Source organism: Cornus florida, unplaced genomic scaffold (genome assembly GCF_030987335.1).
Source record: "Cornus florida cultivar Cherokee Brave unplaced genomic scaffold, ASM3098733v1 CherokeeBrave_3.0.0_Hap2_Chr10, whole genome shotgun sequence".
NCBI classification, from domain to species: domain Eukaryota; kingdom Viridiplantae; phylum Streptophyta; class Magnoliopsida; order Cornales; family Cornaceae; genus Cornus; species Cornus florida.
Genome location: NW_026775580.1, coordinates 52,167,534 through 52,186,373, shown reverse-complemented (window position 1 = coordinate 52,186,373; position 18,840 = coordinate 52,167,534). Strand labels below are relative to the sequence as shown.

At 37.6% G+C, this 18,840-nt stretch overlaps 1 protein-coding gene across 1 annotated transcript; it reads right to left on the bottom strand.

The window, feature by feature from the left end:
* Positions 1 to 4,363: 4,363 nt before the first annotated feature.
* On the bottom strand, positions 4,364 to 4,786 carry LOC132277614 (uncharacterized). Its single transcript, XM_059779453.1, has one exon. The coding sequence runs from the start codon at positions 4,784 to 4,786 to the stop codon at positions 4,364 to 4,366; it is 423 nt and encodes a 140-aa protein (XP_059635436.1).
* Positions 4,787 to 18,840: the final 14,054 nt, after the last annotated feature.

Here is an 18,840-nt window from a genome sequence, read left to right as displayed (position 1 = left end):
ATCTTAGGTTTCTTGTATTGTTAAGTGCACTTGTTTTCCTAAGAGCATGTTATTTATTGCTTACGTTATCTATCTTGATTCTTACCTGCTTATTTTGTGACAAAGCATATTGTAGGTAGAGTGTTTATTACTTATAGAGGTATATGATCTTATTGACATGTAGTATGCTAAATGTTTAGTACGCCTATGTGTGTAAATGAATTTATCCTATGTGTTTAACATGATGGTAGTAACAACGTGAGATGCTTTAAATTTACCTTGTTTCTTGTTTTACTTTCGTGTATTGTTCATGCTCGGTCGGGTGAGATTAATGCTAAGGCATTATTTCTTAGAGTCCGTAGTACCCTTAGTTAAGTCCTTGCCTTGTGGGATTCCTACCTTATGTAGGGGGGATTTATTTTGTAGGCTCTTCACGTTGGGAGCCCTTTTGTCTATTTTGACGTCTTAGTAGTTTTGATGTTATGGAATAGTAGTGATGTTTGAGTCGAGTAATTAATTTCATGAGTCTGATTAATCACTTGCTCTTATGTCGTTAAAGGGTGTAGGTATGATGGATGATGAATTCGAGTCGACGGGAGATGTTACTACGGATAGAGCTTGGACTGTCTTGCTTAGCTTCATAGAGTTGAAGACTCTTTTGTTTTCAGGTAAATCAGGATCCTTGGAGGCGATCCAGTGGGTGGATTAGATCTCGAAGACATTTAGGATGCTGCAAATTGAGGATAGAGACACGAGGGTTAGATTTGCCGCGTCACAGCTCAGAGGCGTAGCGGACATGTGGTGGAAGTCGATTACCAGTACTCGCATCATTGAGGGAATGGACTAGGAGACTTTTCAAGAATTGTTTCTTGACAAGTACTTAACAAGTACTTCCCAGTGACAGTTAGAAATAAGTTAAGGAAGATGTTCATTGCGCTGATTCAAGAAATGATGAGCGTTACAAATTATAGGATGGAGTTTACCTCCTTGTCTCGCTTTGCATTGTAGGTAGTACAGACGGAGACCTTGAAGGTCAATAAGTTTGTGGATGGCCTTAGATTTGGCACAAGGAGGAAGATCGTGGCTTTGGTTTTCCCTACTTACTCAGTAGTGGTTGAGAGGGCATAATTGATTGAAATGGAAGATTTGGCAATAAAAAGGATTAGATAGGCAAGGAAGAATAAAAGGAAAGAGAAAAGGGAGTTGGTTTTGCATCGTAGTAACGGGAGCTTCACCAGTGGTTGGAGCAGAGATATGTCATAGGTGTGGTCGGACGGGACACTTCAGGCAAAAATGTCCCTTAAAGAAGGATGGTCATGGCACCTTTGGGTTGTATTAGTACTTGTGGAGTCTCGGCTAGACTCATTTGTGTTTTGGGGTACGTTTTCTTCCTTGTGAGGTGGTCATTTTGAGAGGCATTTCATTCTTTCATTTGATTACGTGGCATTATTTTTATGTTGTCACCCTTATATGTTTATGTGCTTTACCGCTTGAGTATGCCTTAGAGACATTTTTAGGATATGTGACTATATAGTAGTTTGTGTGATGATATAGGTGATGCGTTTTTCATATACTACATCTATTTAACATGCTTATATCATTAGTGATGTGGTCGTTGCTTATTTGATCCCTGTAGGATAGGTAGATTATTTGATTTCCTTATATGTATGGTGTACATTAAGGTGTTGTTTGATTTGTGTGATCTGATGTTGTGAGTATGTGCTACGTGGGTGTCGAGTACATACATGGGTATATTGTGTTGCATTGGAATTGCATACATAGTGTACATCTATTTTAAGTTTGTGACTTAGTCACTATATATATGTTCGTTTTAGGATAAGGGACATGGTCCTGAGTTATCTTTTTTTGTCATCTTTTTCATTATGACATGGGTTCATAACTGCATACTTTCTCTAGTTCATATTATTTTATCATTCATGCATTGATATTTGGGGTTATGTGATCTTGGTTGTCGAGATTGTGATGTGTGAATTACGTGGTAGACTTGTGTTTTGGGGATTAGTTGTTTCTAATAGGAATTTTGTTCCAGTTTGATGATAGGTGATTATTTTGGTGACTTCTCTCTTTGATTCTCTTGTATAAAGATCCTGGTTTAAAAGATAGGTTCGAGATGTAGTACTCGATTTAGAGACTCGTGGTGCATATTATTTTCTGTGTGTTGTCTTGTGGTAAAGATCATTATGACTTAAGAGATGTCGTTGCTTTTATGATTCTATTACGAATGATCCATTGTCACTTTAGGGTACAGACTTTGTCAGGCTTTGGATTCATGTTTGAGATTTATTTAATAGAGGTGTCTTGAGGAGTTTTTGATTCGATTAAAGTGACTTGATTTAGAGATCCTATAAATTTTGAGTTGTCAATTTTCTAAGTATTGAGGATTTAGGGCCTTAAGCGTGACAGTGCCTATGACATTGTTGTCAGAGTTTTGGGATTGGCCAAGGTGGTCCGGCCGGATATCTTTGGACTATACCCCAACTTTCACAAAATGCATGGTTCCCGTAGTGCTTTTGGTAATGATTATTTTTGACACTGATGTACTTTGTCTCGACAGGTTTCATGGGTAAGCTTAGTGGATGTATGTTATGAATTAGGGCTATTTACTATTAATGCTACCGTACCAAGTTGCATGCTATAGGCGGGTGCTAGTTACTGGCAATGCTACCTTCTAATGAGTTTGTGTGGGCGGGTGCTAGTCACTATCAATGCTACCATGCATTGGGGTACGCTGTAGGCAGGTACTAGTCGTTTAAGGGCATAGACTTGTTAGGCTTTTGTTTAAAATACAGCGTTGAACACCGGCCTTGGGTAGAATTACTGGCCTTGGTGTTCCTTGGAAGAGCTCCTTGACGTCCTCTTCTGTAAGAGTTTGCCTCATTATGGACTTCCTTAGACGGCTCTTGCTATCCTTTCCAATAAATTTGATTGGAATGAATTCTTCACTATATAACTCGGCATCAGCGTGATAAACTCTAGCCACAAATGGCCGGTTGTCAGCCTCTACTACTTTTACTTCATCTTCATTCCAAAAATAAGCATTTGATGAAGTGAAGATGGAATGAAAAAGTTAGGGTTAATCCATTTGTGGCCTCAAAGCAAGTTATAGGCCGCTGTGGACTCAATGGCGAAAAAGGCTGTAATTGAAGTTCTATCTCCCATCGTTAGTTCCAACGGCAGAATGCCTTGTGTCTTCACTATTCCTCTCGTGAATCCACTGATGGATACATCACTTGGAATGATGACTTCAGGCGACTTTCCAAGCATGCGTGTGCCATCAATTGGAACAACGTTCAATACTGAACTGTTATCCACCAGAACTCTTGCCAAAGGTGTTCCTTCCACTAGCACTTTGATGTATAGAGGTTTGAGCTGTTGAGTTATGCCATATGGTGGCTTTTCTAAAACTACCTTCTTTGGCTTCGTAGGGCTTTTTTCTTCGATCATAACTCCTTTTAATTTCTGAAGATGCTCAGCTTAATCCTCAAAGATTTCTTCTACTTGGGTATCATTATCCGGTTCTATTATGAATGGCCCGGAACTAGACTGTCCAGGGCTTTCCATGGGAAGACTTGTATCTATCACATTTCCTTCCATTGAAGTTGGTTGATTTAGCTGTGGCTCGAAAAATAAAGGGAGCACCACTACTATATTACAAGTAAACTCACCTGGAAGGATACCAAAATATATCTTCTTGTTGTTATTGGAATTGATGGAGATTTCTATGTCTGTTCCATCTTTCGTGGGAGGGCTGTCTGCTATCAAGGAGTTTTCAACCTCTGAAATAAGGTCTAGCAAGTCATCAAGATCTCTGTCTCCTTCTTTTACTGGATGTTCTGATAAGTTTGATGGCTTTGTTATCTTCTTTGGCCAGTTAGGCCAACCATGGTCTTTTTCCCATAACTTCTTTCTTTCAACCCTCTTCCTTTGCTGCCTCCATTTTTGTGTATAGGTTAAGGAAGAATAATTGTGAACAGGAAACTTGGGATGACCAACCCTCTTTTACCTTTCAAGTTACGAGGTGGGATGTTTAACCATTCTTGGACGGAAATGCTCATTCCCCTTATTGACAAATACTTCTTAGGCCAATATTGGCCTAGAATATCTATCACCTTTAGAGCTTCTGCCATGCCTACTGTTACTTTCATACTTTTTGATAGGACTGGACCTCGCCTCATAAGGAACCCTACCTTTTTCCGATCTCCTTATAAGGAATTCTGGTTTCATTGCTGCTGACCTTCTTTCTGTATAGATCCGACTTTCTTTCTCTGGAATGGTCATAGTAACTGTATTTTCCATCTTTTGGAAAGTTAGCCGGTTGGACCTTCCGTTTCTTACCTCGGTCACTGTTGGAAAGGCTCCCTTTCTACTTCTCTTTTGGAAAGTCTATGTGGCATCCTTCACTCTGAACTTTACATTTAGGGCAACAACCTTGCTGGAATAAGGCAATCTGAGCCTCTTGGAGCTGCCTTTCTAACTCAGCCACTGTTTTTTCCATAGGTGTTGCTTCTTTTGGATTTTTTATTTTTCTATTGGCCACTGGATCTACCAAGTCCACCTTTTTCCTAGGGTGTTCTGAGTCCAAAGAAGTGACATTTGTTGCAACAACCTTGGGGAAAGGATTTCCATTAACACCTATCACTTCTGACTTTTCTGAAAACTTCAACCTGCCATATTCAATTGCTTTATGCAAAATATTGCGAAAAATTACACAATTATTAGTGGAATGTCTCCACGAATTATGAAATTTGCAATACTCTTTCCTGGTAATTTCAGAGGCTGTTGGCATCTTTTGGCTTATTGTGAAGATTAGTTGCTTGTCGGCCACGAGCAAATCAAAATTTGCTCGGCTTTGGAACCAGAAGCAACCTGTAAGTTAACTGTAGCCATTTTCGGTTTTGCCAAGGCCTCACAAGTATAGGCCTTCTTTATGTTGAGCTCAGGTGTATTAACTTCCATGTCTCCTTCTATTTCAGTGGTGAACACCTTATAATTAAGATCACGATAGTAAGTGCCCTTAGAGGAAGTTTTTCGGTCTTGCCCTTCGTGAAGGAGTTCCTCGTACTTAGCCACTCTACCGGCTAAGTCAAATAAGTCATAAAATTATACTCCTTTAAACTTCTTACGAAGTTCCAACTCTAGGCCGTTCACAACCATTTTCACATATTCTTCTAGTGGGAAAGACAAATTGCATTTGTATTTGGCCCTCCTGAATCTAGAAAAAAAGCTGTCTATTAACTTTCTAGGTAGCTAATGAAGTCTGGAAAGATCTACCATGGACACTTTAGGCTCGGTACTATAGAACTGAGTATGGAACAAGTCCTCAAACTACTACCAACTTTGGATGGAGTTGGCTGGCAAGTTGGAATACCATCTAAAAGCATAGCCAGTCAGTGTATTCAGAAACAGGCATACCTTAAGCCATAGATTGGCTGCTGCTTCTCCACATTGGACAATGAAACGGCTAATATGTTCCAAAGTAAACTATTCGCCCTCTCCATTTAACGTTGCAAATTATAGAATTCTGAAATTTCTTGGAAACTCAACTTTATCAATGAACTCTAGATATGGCTTTTTATAGGTTGGTCTTCCACCCCTTCGAGTTGAGCCAAACTCTTTTTGGATGAATTCTGCAAATTGGCCTCTATCAAGTGCCATGGGCTGTGAAATGTTATTTTTTTGGCCAACCTTGTGGTTGGTTCATCCCTTGATGCACCTGACCTACCATTAGTAGTGAGTTGGCATCTGCATAGTTGTTCCTACGACAGTTCCTTCCTTCTTAGGCTAGAGTGGCTCCCTTGGAAAAGGTTGCTCCCCAACTACCATAGGAATGGCTAAATGTGGCCTTGGGGGTGTAGTTGCTGGTGGTTAAATGTTCACAGGTGGAATATTCTGTTGTGTTTGAGGAATGTGGTATGGCCATGATTGGCCAGGTAGCTCATGCCAAGTCTCCTATGGAAATGCCATAGGTGGAGGGTTCTGAACTTGCTGAATGACTGGCATAGGCGCTGATTGTGGAATGGTCATCTGCGTCACTAGAGAAGCCATAGGTGCAACTGGAATCTAAGTTTGTGCCATTTAAACAACTGCATCTGCTGCTGATTTTGGATGGAATGACCCTACATGTTGTTGAGAGGGACTGCCTTCAACAAATGTAGCTAGCCTATTGACTTGGAAGGTTGGCTGTTGAGTCTTTTCAGAATTGTTTGGCTGAGGGGCCATAACTTGAGCCAAGCTTCCAAAGGACCGTTGCAATATAGATTTGAACCTGTGAGAGATTTGGTCCACTATTTTTGCTAGCTTCCACTCTTGAGAATAAGCGGCTTTTGATTGGTCTTCCGTAAATCGATCTTGTTGCATAGCCATCATGCGGATATTATCTATAATGGGTCCATTTGCCATTGTTTGAGCAAACTTTTCCACCATATCTCTTTTATCAGGTGCAAATCATAAACTGTCGACTGCAAGTTCACTGGTTTGCATTTTTTCTATTTTGGTAGGGTCTTGGACAGACTTGCCTTGCCTTGCCTTCTTCCACCGGTTATTGAACAATCTATCTAGATGTCTCGCCGGGAGTGCCAATATGTTCGGTTCACGAAAAAGCGTTGGTTTCGCTTTCCGTGGTGTGTGGAGCTAGAGTAGATGTGTGGGTTATACGGACGTGCTAAGACCTACTGTTGTTCCAAAGTGGATATCTGAACAATATTCTAGTTTGAGATTGTAGGGATCAAACGATTGTATGAAGGTCTGGAATGATCACATTCGAAGGTTCTTTTTACCTTTAAAAAAGGACTTTTGGACTACTCTATGGCTAATAAAAAGGAAGACGATACTAAAAGTACAAATGCTAAAATTAAAAAAAGGAAGTTCAAGTGCTGAAATTGAAGAAGGGAAGTGCAAGTGCTGGAATTGAAGATATGGAAAACAATTTAACGAAAAGTAGTGAAAAGAAGTACTGGACTTAACTCAAACATTATGAGAATTTATTGCTGAAATGAATGCTATATAGAATAACAAAGTACTGGACTCAACTTAAAAGAATGTAAATTCATTGCTGGAATGAGAAATACATGAAATAGTAAAATGTTAAATTTAGACATAATGTAAATTCACTGCGAAAATGAAAGGTATATGAATAGTAAATATGTTGTATTGATGTGTTGTGTGCGTTGAGTAGGATTTGCAAGTTAAGCCTAAGTACCCTATTTATAGACTTTTTCTATGCAACAATTTGATGTGTGGCAATTTCAGCATCTTCCACGTGGCCTTTCCTTAGACTGCCAAGTGTCCTATGATCTTCCATCCTTCTCTCAATGTTGACAAGTGTAAAATCATGTTCTCCCATAATCTACAACTAATAAATAGTGGTCTTTGGCAGTTGAATGCATGTTTGAAAGCCTTTATCTATGATCTGAAACTGTCCAGATGGAAATGCGGCAGTTTCCAGCAGCAGTTAAAAACTTCCACTTGGAAGGTCTGCATTATGCCATGTGTCCCATGTCTTCCTTAGTCTTCTCCCCCATGCGTGGTCCTCTCCTTTATTTCAGCCTATGATTCCACTAATTTAGCTCTGTTATCTATCACCTTCGACAACTTTCCTCAGTTAGTGGTAGTTACCATATGAAGTACCACCACTTTCAACTGACTTATTTATGTTTAGCCAAGTGTCCTATGATCCAAGAAGTATTTCCATTCACAGAGACCTTCCCACATTTCCCTTATCTTTTGGTAACTTCTTTTACCCAGACTTTCATTCCTTTCATGGCATCATGGCACCTTCTTTCAGCAATTTCTCCTTCATGGGTTATATCTGATATATAAATATATATACATAAATATATATCCATAAATACAGACTATTCCCCACATCCTTTTTTCTTCGGAAAACCATGTTTCCCTGACTTTGGCAACTTTCTTCTATTTGGACTTTCTTGATTAGTCTTGGCTTTCATTGTATCATGGCCCCATGATTTCAGCGACTTCTTCATCGTGGGTAATATATATATATATATATCCATAGATATAAATCATTGCCACGATCTTCTGCCAACCACGTTCCCTTGTATTTTGGTAACTTCCCTTTTTGAAACTTTCCTTCTGGGTTTGGAGTTCATGGCGCTATGTAATCCTTTATTTTAACAGCCTCTTCATCGTGGGTAGTATTCAAGTATATATATATATCTAGAAATATATACTTGCTATTTTAAACCATCACCCACTTATGTTGCCAACTTAGCTGAAGTAGTTGTTTGGATTCTCCTAAAAACATGGAGAAAATCCAACCTCACGTTTTGCTTGGTCAACTCTGGCCTTGACGTAATTGAAAACCTTCCTTTTACTTATGATTCTTTGAAAGCACAATCTTTTCATGCAACTTCCATAATACCAACTCTTAAAAGAATTGATCCACTGTGATCAACACCGTGGTATGCTCAGTAGAACTCGCTATGTGTGAAAAATAATTCATTGGATGAACCTTGACTTTGGATAATTGTATGAGGATGCATGTAGTTTAGTGTTTCCCTATTATAATTTCTTCATTCCAAAGAGAAAAATGTGGGCCCTTGCTATAAAGATGGCAAGTCTTAATAGAACTCACCTCTTTCCTTTTAAAATAGAAGGCTCCATGTAGTGGGATTTAATTAGCCCTCCTATTCCTTGCTTTCATATGAGATCACATAATACTCTAAATAGGATTTTTCTAGAGTTGCGATCTAGTGTGGCAAGCATGCCACATACTTCTTCCTTATTGGTGGATCATATCCAATCTATTTTCAATAATTTCACATCATATATTCCTCTTTTGGACATTTAAAACATTAATCCAATGTGGCAAGCTTATTGGAACTCGCCACATGTCGCCTTTCCATTGGGCCAAAAATAATGAGATAAACATATATATATATAAATATATATATATTTTGTACACCACCGAAGAAAAAAAGAGGAAAGAATTTTAAAGGGTTATTTGGTCCTGAAAATTTATATTTTAAAGTTTCAAAAATGTAAGAAAGAAACATTAATTATAACTTTCATAGTTGGTATTTCAACCAATTAGAGATGCGCGCAACTATCCTAGCACTCTTTTATTATGATATACATATAGATAAAAAGGAAAGAAAATACTAATAAGGTAGAAGGAAGTAAAATTGTGTTAAGGTACAAAAGAATTTGTGCCTTTAAACGCAAGGGAATAGGAACAGTCGATTACCACATTCGGTTTCCTTCAAAGACGACACAAAAAGTATCATTTTTATAGTAATCTCCATCCTTCACTGTGAATAGAATGTTAAATACATAGTTATCTACATTACCATGATATTGATGATTATAGTTGGGTAAGCCATTCTCCCTATCTTACCTTGAGAAAGAGTTTTAACCTCGGCTACAATTTCCCTTGAATTTTCAATTTGACACACTGTTACACTTTTCTCCTTTTTATTAAAACCACGATCAAGCCGAGAAGTGTAATATTTGTGCAAAGAATTTTCACTCATTTTTTCAAAAAGGTGCCAAATGTCATCTTCATGTTTTCCAAAATATGAACCTCCACATGAGGTATCAACTATATCCTTTTGCATGTCGGATAGGCTTTCATAGAAGTATTGGACAACTTGCCATTTTGGAATACCATGATGTGGACACTTTCTTAGTAAGTCATTTAATCTCTCCCAAGCCTCATGCAATAACTCTCCTTCCCTTCGAGAAAATTCTCTAATTGAAGCACACATTACATTGGTCAAACTTACGGGGTAAATTTTTTAAAAAAACTCATTTTGCATTTGTGCCCAAGATGTTATTGAATTTACCCTTAAAGTATTGAACCAATGCTTTGATTTATTTTTAAGCGTGAAGGGGAAGAGAAGTAATTTAAGAACTTCCTCTAGGACATCCATGTACCTCACGGTGGAACATAGTTCAAGAAATTCATTAAGATGCCTATATGGTTCCTCTTCATCCAAGCCATAAAAGAGTGGACACATTTGAATGGTCTCGGGCTTGATTTCATATTGATTAGCCTCAAAATTAGGCAACACAATGCAAGTGGGTGCATGGTATGCATGAAGATTATAATGATCACGAAGGACCATTGGAGGAATTGAAGCTTGAACTCCGGGGCCATGTTGATTAAGAGGTAGGTTTTGCATGAAGCGTGGGCCTAAGTAGCCAAGATTACCCTCTAGATTTTCCATGTGAATGCCTAGAATGAATGATATGACAAGGTCTATACAAGACTACAAGTGACACACAAATCACAACAAAACAAGCAAGCACTCCTCCTTTGCAACAAATCAACAATCAACAAATTTCCTCTACATACAATGATCCCATACTCCTATGCTTTGATAACAATGCAAAGAAAAGTAAATTGCCTCCACGCGGGCTCACGATTTATCTAAGAAATTAAAAACAAGCCTCCACGCGGGCTAACGATTTAACTAAGGGATTGAGAAAGAAAAAGCTCACAAAGGTCCTTTAGCACTTCAACTCCAAATTTATAGCTTAGCTTAGCAATTTTTTAAAAAATTTTAGCATTTTTCCTTGCTTGCTTAGCTCCTTTGCTTGGATGCTAGCTCAATGCTCCTTGTCAAAGATGAACAAACACAATAAGTAATCTAAAGAAAAATAAAAACAAAGTAAAGACACGATCAAAAGAGTACTAATTCCTAATGAATTCCACAAATACGACGTTGTCTAAACCCCGGCAATGGCGCCAAAAACTGACTGGTTTATCGCACTACCATCAAGTTTGAGAGTGTGAATTTTAGGCGAGGGCCAAGAGTTTTACATTTATAAAAGCCACTACTACCTTTCACTATAAATATAGCTAGGGCGATTAGGGATTGGAGTCGTACTTGGTTGTGGAATCGCTATTAGGGTTAGTAGGTCAAGTGATCAAACAAATGGTTGGTTGGTTGATTAAACTAGAGAGCAAATTAAACTAAATAATTGAATGCAATAAAGAGTAAGTAAGAGAGAGAGAAATCTTGGGGTTTAGAGATCACCTCCAAACAATGCTTTTCTACACCTTCAACTAGTAACTAATGAGGGTAATGTGTGTTGCAATATTGATGTGTGTGTGTGTTTGGTTAATTCAGTTAGCAAGGGTGGCCAATTAAGCATACATTGTCTAATCAACATGTGAAAAGTACAATATATCTAGCAATTAAGTATATATTGTCTAAATAACATGTGAAAAACACAACATATCTAGCAAGTCATTAATCCTTTCATTAAGCTTATAAGCCAAATACACCACAAGGTTAAAGACATATGCTACTTGCATTCAAAAGTATGGAACATCAAACAACAAGCATGGATTACCCTCCCATCTAACAACTATGCTACCACTACACTACAATTAAGCTAATGACATGAAATTAAACTAATTAAGCTAAGGGAGAGGCACAATCTGATGGTGGTCATCACACTACTGTCAAGCTTGAGAGTGTGGGGATTTTAAGGCGAGGGCCAAGAGTTTTACAATTATAGAAGCCACTATTACCTTTCACTATAAATATAGCTAGGGCGAGTAGGGATCGTCCCAAGGGATTGTGAGGATCGAACAATGTCGTGAAATCGTTATTAGGGCTAGTAGGTCGAGTGATCCAAGGTTGGTTGGTTGATTAGAGAGCAACTAAATTAAACTAAGTGGTAACAAAAGAATGCAATTAAGAGTAAGCAAGAGAGAGAGAGATTTTGGGGTTTAGAGATCACCACCAAGCAATGCATTTCTATACCATTGACAAGTGACTAATGAGGGCAAATAGTGTGTTGCAATATTGGTGTGTGTGTGTGTTTAGTTGATTCAACAAGCAAGGATGACTAGTTAAGCATGTATTGTCTAAACATCATGTGAAAGGCACAATATATCTAAGCAATGAAGCATATATTGTCTAAACAACATGTGAAAGGCACAATAGATCAAAACAAGTCATTAATCCTTTCATTAAGCTCATAATCCAAATACAACACAAAGATAGAGACATATGCTTCTTGTATTCAAAAGCTTGGATCATCAAACAACAAGCATAAATTATCCTCCTATTTAACACTACACTACTATGCTACATCTACACTACTAGCATGAAAATAAATTAGGGGAGAGGCACAATCCATCAAAGAATAAGTATGAACCATCAAGAGAATCACAAGATCATTCCTTTAAGCACTATGTTTTGACAATCTCCAAATTTATAGCATTAATACACATAGACATGCATCAATAACACAAATCTCACAACTTTGATCGATCAGGGACATGAGTTCGATCGATCTCTCAAGATCGATCTAAGATACAAGTTTGATCGATCGAATTGTGCAACGAATATAAACAGTCACAGATCTGTGACTTTGGAAGCATGGGGCCCACACGAACATGTTCGTGGGCCCATCAATACAACAAATCAATCAATCTTAGCCACTGTTCAAAGCCCACATTCCCAAATCAAATCAAATCATCAAAAATATATACACATATATACATATATATACACATATAGACACAAATGCTTCAAGCTTCAATAATGGAGGATTTTGTCATGTATATAGCATGTATTCAACATATAAAGCATGTATGCACAAGATTGAAGCTTAAATCATGAGGGACATTCTCAAATCTTACCTCAAACGATGAGAGAAGTGGAGATGTGGAAGAGTGAAGATGAATCCGAGAAGGGAGAGAGAGATTGATGCTTAGATGCTCGCCGCAAAGTTCACCGGAGGTGGGAGAGGTGATGGCACAATAGCGACGGAGAAGGGGGTTAGGGTTTGTAGAGAGGGTGAGATCGATCTAAGGTATCGATCTAGAAAACCCTCAGTTCGATTTTTAAAAACATTCCCGACAGAGTTCGATCGATCGAACTTCAACTGAGATCGATTGAACTTTGATGAACTCTCTTTAAAGTATTTTTGGATTTTTGAAATTTTTGAAAATTACAAAATTATAATTAAAAATTGGAATTAAAATTAAAAATTAGAAAATAAGGTAAAATAAAATAGAATAAAATATTTTTGGTTTTTTTTTAATTAAATAAACAATAATAATTAAAAACTAATTAAAATATTTTTGAATTTTTGAAAGCTTTTTGAAAAATAACACAAAATGAAATAAAATGAAATGAAAATAAAATAAAAGTGAAAATATTTTTGGATTTTTGAAAATTTGAAAAGTCAAAACAAAATCAAAATAATGAAATGGAGAACTGAGATTGATTGAAACAAGAGTTCGATCGATCAGACAGAGAGCAAAAATATGCAGGTTTTTGGCTCAGAAAATTGGCTAAGTGTTGGAAATTGAAGATCGATCAAACTTGGAAGTTGGATCAATCGAAGAACTTCTTGATCGATCTTGGAATGTTTCGATCGATGAGACAGAGAGGTGAAATATGTAGGTTGATGCAAACTCAAATTTTTTCTAAGTGTTGAATCATGAGATCGATCGAACTTGGAAGTTGGATCGATCGAAGGGCTCTTGATTGATCTAAGAATTGGTTCGAATGATGGGACAGAGAGGTGATTTGGATACAGGTTTCTGCAGATTGAAAATTTTTCCTAGTGTTGGATGCAGAATGAAGTTCGATCGATCGAACTTAGGTTTGAGATCGATTGAACTATGCAGAATACTTAATAATGACATGAAAGCTCATGCAATCCTCACCAAAGTTCCTTTCAATGCATATGAACCGAAAACAAGTATTTAGACTTCGCAAGAAATGAAATGAAAGATAGAAATGGGGGAGGAATAGGGTTTTGACACCCTACGAATGCCTTTGCTAGTCTTTAATGTCTCTAGCAAGACATTGGGCTCTTTTAGCCTGGATTAAAAATCTTATAATGCGTCCCCTCCTTGTTAGGGTGATAGATGTTTTGAACTCCACCCAACAAATGGTTCTTTGAAGAACTTGCTGGATTAAGCTCAAAAGAAACCTTTGGTCCCTTGTCTATGCAATTACAACTTTTGGGCTTCTATGCCCTTTTAAAGCAAGAATTTGAAACAAAACTTTTAGAATGCAAGGTTGAAGATGATTCCCTTGAAGTTTTGGTCTTACACAAAAGCTCATTTCCTTGACATTGAAAATCATGACATTTATCTACAACATTAACTTCTCCTTCATATTTGTCAAATGAATTGGGTGTGGGATTAAAGATATTCATCTTCACTTTCATGTGACCAAATGAGATCTTCATTATCCCCGTCGTACAATTGATGTTGGCATTAGCGGTTGCCAAGAAAGGACGACCAAGGATAATGAGAATTTGGCTCTTAGGATTGGGGACCGGTTCCGTGTCAATGACAACAAAATCAACCAGGAAGAAGAATTTATCAATTTTAATCAATACATCCTTAATTATACCCTTAGGCTTCTTAATAGATTGGTCGGCAAGTTGCAAAACTACCGACGTCGGTTTCAATTCACCTAGGCCTAATTTGACATAAACCGAGTATAGAAAAAGGTTAACACTTGCTCCTAAGTCAAGAAGCGCCTGATTAATGATATGATCACCAATAATGCATGATGTAGTAGGTGAACCGGGGCTCTTTAAGCTTTGGAAGAGTGTTATGTTGCAAAATTGAGCTTACTTGCTCGGTCAAAACCACTTTTCTTGGTGCTTGGCTCTTATTCTTCCGCTTTTGGGTACACAAGTCTTTTAAGAATTTGGTATAAGCCGGAATCTGCTTGATTGCATCCAATAGTGGAGGATTAACTTTCACTTGCCTAAACATTTCCATAATTTCATTGGTTTTTGTCTTTTGCTTGTCTTTTGAAATGGATCCTTTTAAGGCATCAGGAAATAGAACTTTAGGTTCGAACACTTTTTCAGAATTGTCTTTTGAACTCTCTTCAACACAAGAAATTTTCAAATCATTTTGTTCCAAATCATTTTTCAACAAAACTTTTTCAACATCATTTTTCAAAACTTCTTTTTCAAACACATTTTTCAAGACTTTCTCATTCACAAGATCATGTATATGCAATGAAGGAGGAATAGGATGTGAAACGGGACGGACAACTTGAGGTTGTACCGGTTCACATTGGACATTCCAACTTGATTGTCCACAATCCTACCACTCCGCAAGGTAGTCACCGCATTAACATGTTCAATGGTGTGGCCTTCCGATAAGGAATAGGTTTCCACAACACATTATTGCTTAGGTGGGGCATTAATAGGCATCTTTTCCTTCTCTCTTGCATTGAGAGTGCTTGCTATTTGCCGTTTCTAGCTTTGTAATAGATTGAGAATGAGAATGAAGCAATTGCGTATTAGCCTTTAAAGTGCCCAAAGCATTTAAAAAAATTTCTTCAAAGGCGGGACTTCTAGTATTACCTTGGGAATAAGATTGGTTGGGAAAATGAGAATTAGCAAATTGATTCCCTTGTGATTAATAAGGTCTATAACCTTGGGATCCTTGGTTTTAAAATGGAGGTGGAATATACTTCCCTTAAAAACGGCCTTGGGAAGGGTTTGAACCCTCTCCTTGGTTTTTCCAAGAGAAATTCGGATGATTCCTCCAACTTGGATTATAGTGAGTACCATAAGAATTGTTCCCTTGGTTCACAAAAGCTGCATTAACTTGTTCATTAGGTTCATTTTGCACTTGTCTGTGAGGACAATGAGAAGTAGAATGAAGAACACTAGAACAAGTCATACATGTTTCATTTGATGCACGATGAGAATGGTTAGGGAAGGAAGATACTTGGTTCACCGAGTTTTGGTTAATAAAAAATTGATTAAACCTTTAAGATAAAGACTTCATTTCGGTGGCTATTTCATTTGAATGGTCGACTTGATGTAAGCCAACACTCTTCCTACCTTGTGAATTTCTACCATTCTTAGATGATAATGTTCTATGCAAAGAATTTTCACTCATGCTCTCATAAAGACCCCACATGTCATCCTCATGCCTATCAATGTATGAGCCACCCATGGAAGCATCAACCATACCCTTATAATTGTCCAATAAACTCTCAAAGAAATATTGAACTAATTGCCATTTAGACATGTCATGCTGTAGACACTTCCTAAGTAATTCATTAAAGCGTTCCCATGCCTCATGAAACGTTTCTCCATCCCCATGTGAAAATTCTCGAATTAAGGTTCTTATGGCATTGGTCTTAGAAATCGGATAGTACTTCTTCAAGAATTCTTGTTGCATTTCTGCCCAAGAAGTGATTGAAAAAGGCCTAAGATTGTTAAACCAATACTTTGCCTTGTCTTTTAAGGTGAATGGAAAAAGTTTGAGTCTTAAAACCTCTTCCGGTATGTCCGTATATTTTGCGGTGGAATATACTTCAAGAAACTCATCCAAATGCTTGTAAGGTTCTTCACTTAGACGTCCATGATAGTTAGGAAGCATTTGAATGGTTTGTGGCTTGATTTCATAATGATGTGCTCTAAATGGAGGCAATTGGATGCATATAGGTGCATTATACTCATTAGGCACATAATGGTCTCTTAAAGTAAGAGGTGGATTAGCTACTTGAGGTGCACCATGAACACCTTGGTTTTGAATTCCCTGATTGATGATGGGAGGTTGTGGAGCATACATTGGCCTTGACATTCCGTATGGAACTTGGCCTTATTGTTGTGGTGGTTGGTGAATAAATGGCTTAGGCATGCCTAATGGTACTTGTATGTTCTTATTGTGCACATTAGGATGAAGGATACCTTGTTGGTCTATATGACCAAGGTCCTCAACATGATCATTATTATGGTCATCCATTGATAGATTGGCTCTATTTGAACTTCCTCTTCCCCTAGGATTTCTAACTATGGATTCAAGATGCAAATCAAGAGGGACAAGAGTTGGTCTCAATGAACGACGTCCATGCATGCACAATGCAAAATACAACAAACACAAAGAATGACAAACACTATGTCTTCACAACAATGCAATTAGACTTCTTCCGCAAACACTTAATTCATACTCCCATGCTTTAATAACAATGATGTAAGAATAAATAAAAACAAGCCTCCACGCGGGCCGACGATTTAACTAAGGGATTGAGTAAAGAAAGTCTCACAAAGGTCCTTTAGCACTTCAACTCCAAATTTATAGCTTAGCTTAGCAAATTTTTAGAATTTTTAGCTCTTTTCCTTGCTTGCTTAGCTTGAATGCTCCTTTGCTTGCTTCCTCTCCAACAATGCACCTCGTTAAGTAGGAACAACACAATAAATAACCAAAAAGAAAAATAAAAGTAAAGTAAAGACACGATCAAAAGAGTACTAATCCTAATTGATTCCACAAATCCGACGTTGCCTAATTAAATCAATCAATCCCCGGCAACGGCGCCAAAAACTGATGGTGGTCGTCACACTACCGTAAAGCTTGAGAGTGTGGGGATTTTAAGGCGAGGGCCAAGAGTTTTACATTTATAGAAGTCACTACTACCTTTCACTATAAATATAGCTAGGGATAGTAGGGATCGTCCTAAGGGATTGTGAGGATCGAACAATGTCGTTGAATCGTTATTAGGGCTAGTGGGTCGAGTGATCAAACAATTGGTTGGTTGGTTGATTAGAGAGCAACTAAATTAAACTAAGTGGTAACAAAAGAATGCAATTAAGAGTAAGCAAGAGAGAGAGAGATCTTGGGGTTTAGAGATCACCACCAAGCAATGCATTTCTATATCATTGACAAGTGACTAATGAGGGCAAATGGTGTGTTGCAATATTGGTGTGTGTGTGTGTGTTTGGTTGATTCAATAAACAAGGATGACTAGTTAAGCATGTATTGTCTAAACATCATATAAAAGGAACAATATATCTAAGTAATGAAGCATATATTGTCTAAACAACATGTGAAAGGCACAATAGATCAAAACAAGTCATTAATCCTTTCATTAAGCTCATAATCCAAATACAACACAAAGATAGAGACATATGCTTCTTGTATTCAAAAGCTTGGATCATCAAACAACAAGTATAGATTGTCCTCCCATTTAAAACTACACTACTACGCTACATCTACACTACTAGCATGAAAATAAATTAGGGGAGAGGCACAATCCATCAAAGAATAAGTATAAACCATCAAGAGAATCACAAGATCATTCCTTTAAGCACTATGTTTTGACAATCTCCAAATCTATAGCATCAATACACATAGACATGCATCAATAACACAAAATCTAGAGACAAGCACATGAACATCTACTATAGCATACATAGACATATGGATAGAATGAAATGATCAATTGGAAGCATTAAACCACATAAATCATTGAATAAACAAGATCTATATATATCAAAGTGTCAAAACATCAATTACAACACTAATCCCTCAATAATACACAAGATTAAGATATAGAAAGTATGCCTGGGGCTAACTCTAGCCCCAAGAGGATGTCTAGCCACTCATGGTGATGTTACTCCAACCCTCAAGGGCTAACTCCATGGAAGAAATCTGCTCCACAAATTATGATATCGATGCAATTTAACCGACATTGGAACTTCCAATACAACGCTTAAAGCATGATTTCTCAAAGTTAACATCTTGCAACTTACAATGGGAAATCAAACAAAGAACAACAAGTTACGATATCATCTAGTTATCAACTTGAAATGAAATACGAAATCAAACAAAGTGGAAACTCAGATGTCACGCCGGATCAGACCGACAACATAGCTACTTTAGGGTTACTAGCCCTAAACATAACCTCCCTATGTGCGCACTAGACTATATAGAGGGACAATCCCCCGTACTAGAACCAAGTCCTAGCTGTAGCCAAACAACAACATCCCCAAGTTTCCAAAATCAACAAATTGTGCAACAACGTATATATATATATATATATCAACATGTATATACAAGATATCAACTATTTCCCAAGCACAACC

Bases quoted from the DNA above. Each gene is read 5' to 3' on its own strand.
- LOC132277614 (XM_059779453.1), bottom strand. From the start codon at position 4,786: ATGCCAACAGCCTCTGAAATTACCAGGAAAGAGTATTGCAAATTTCAT.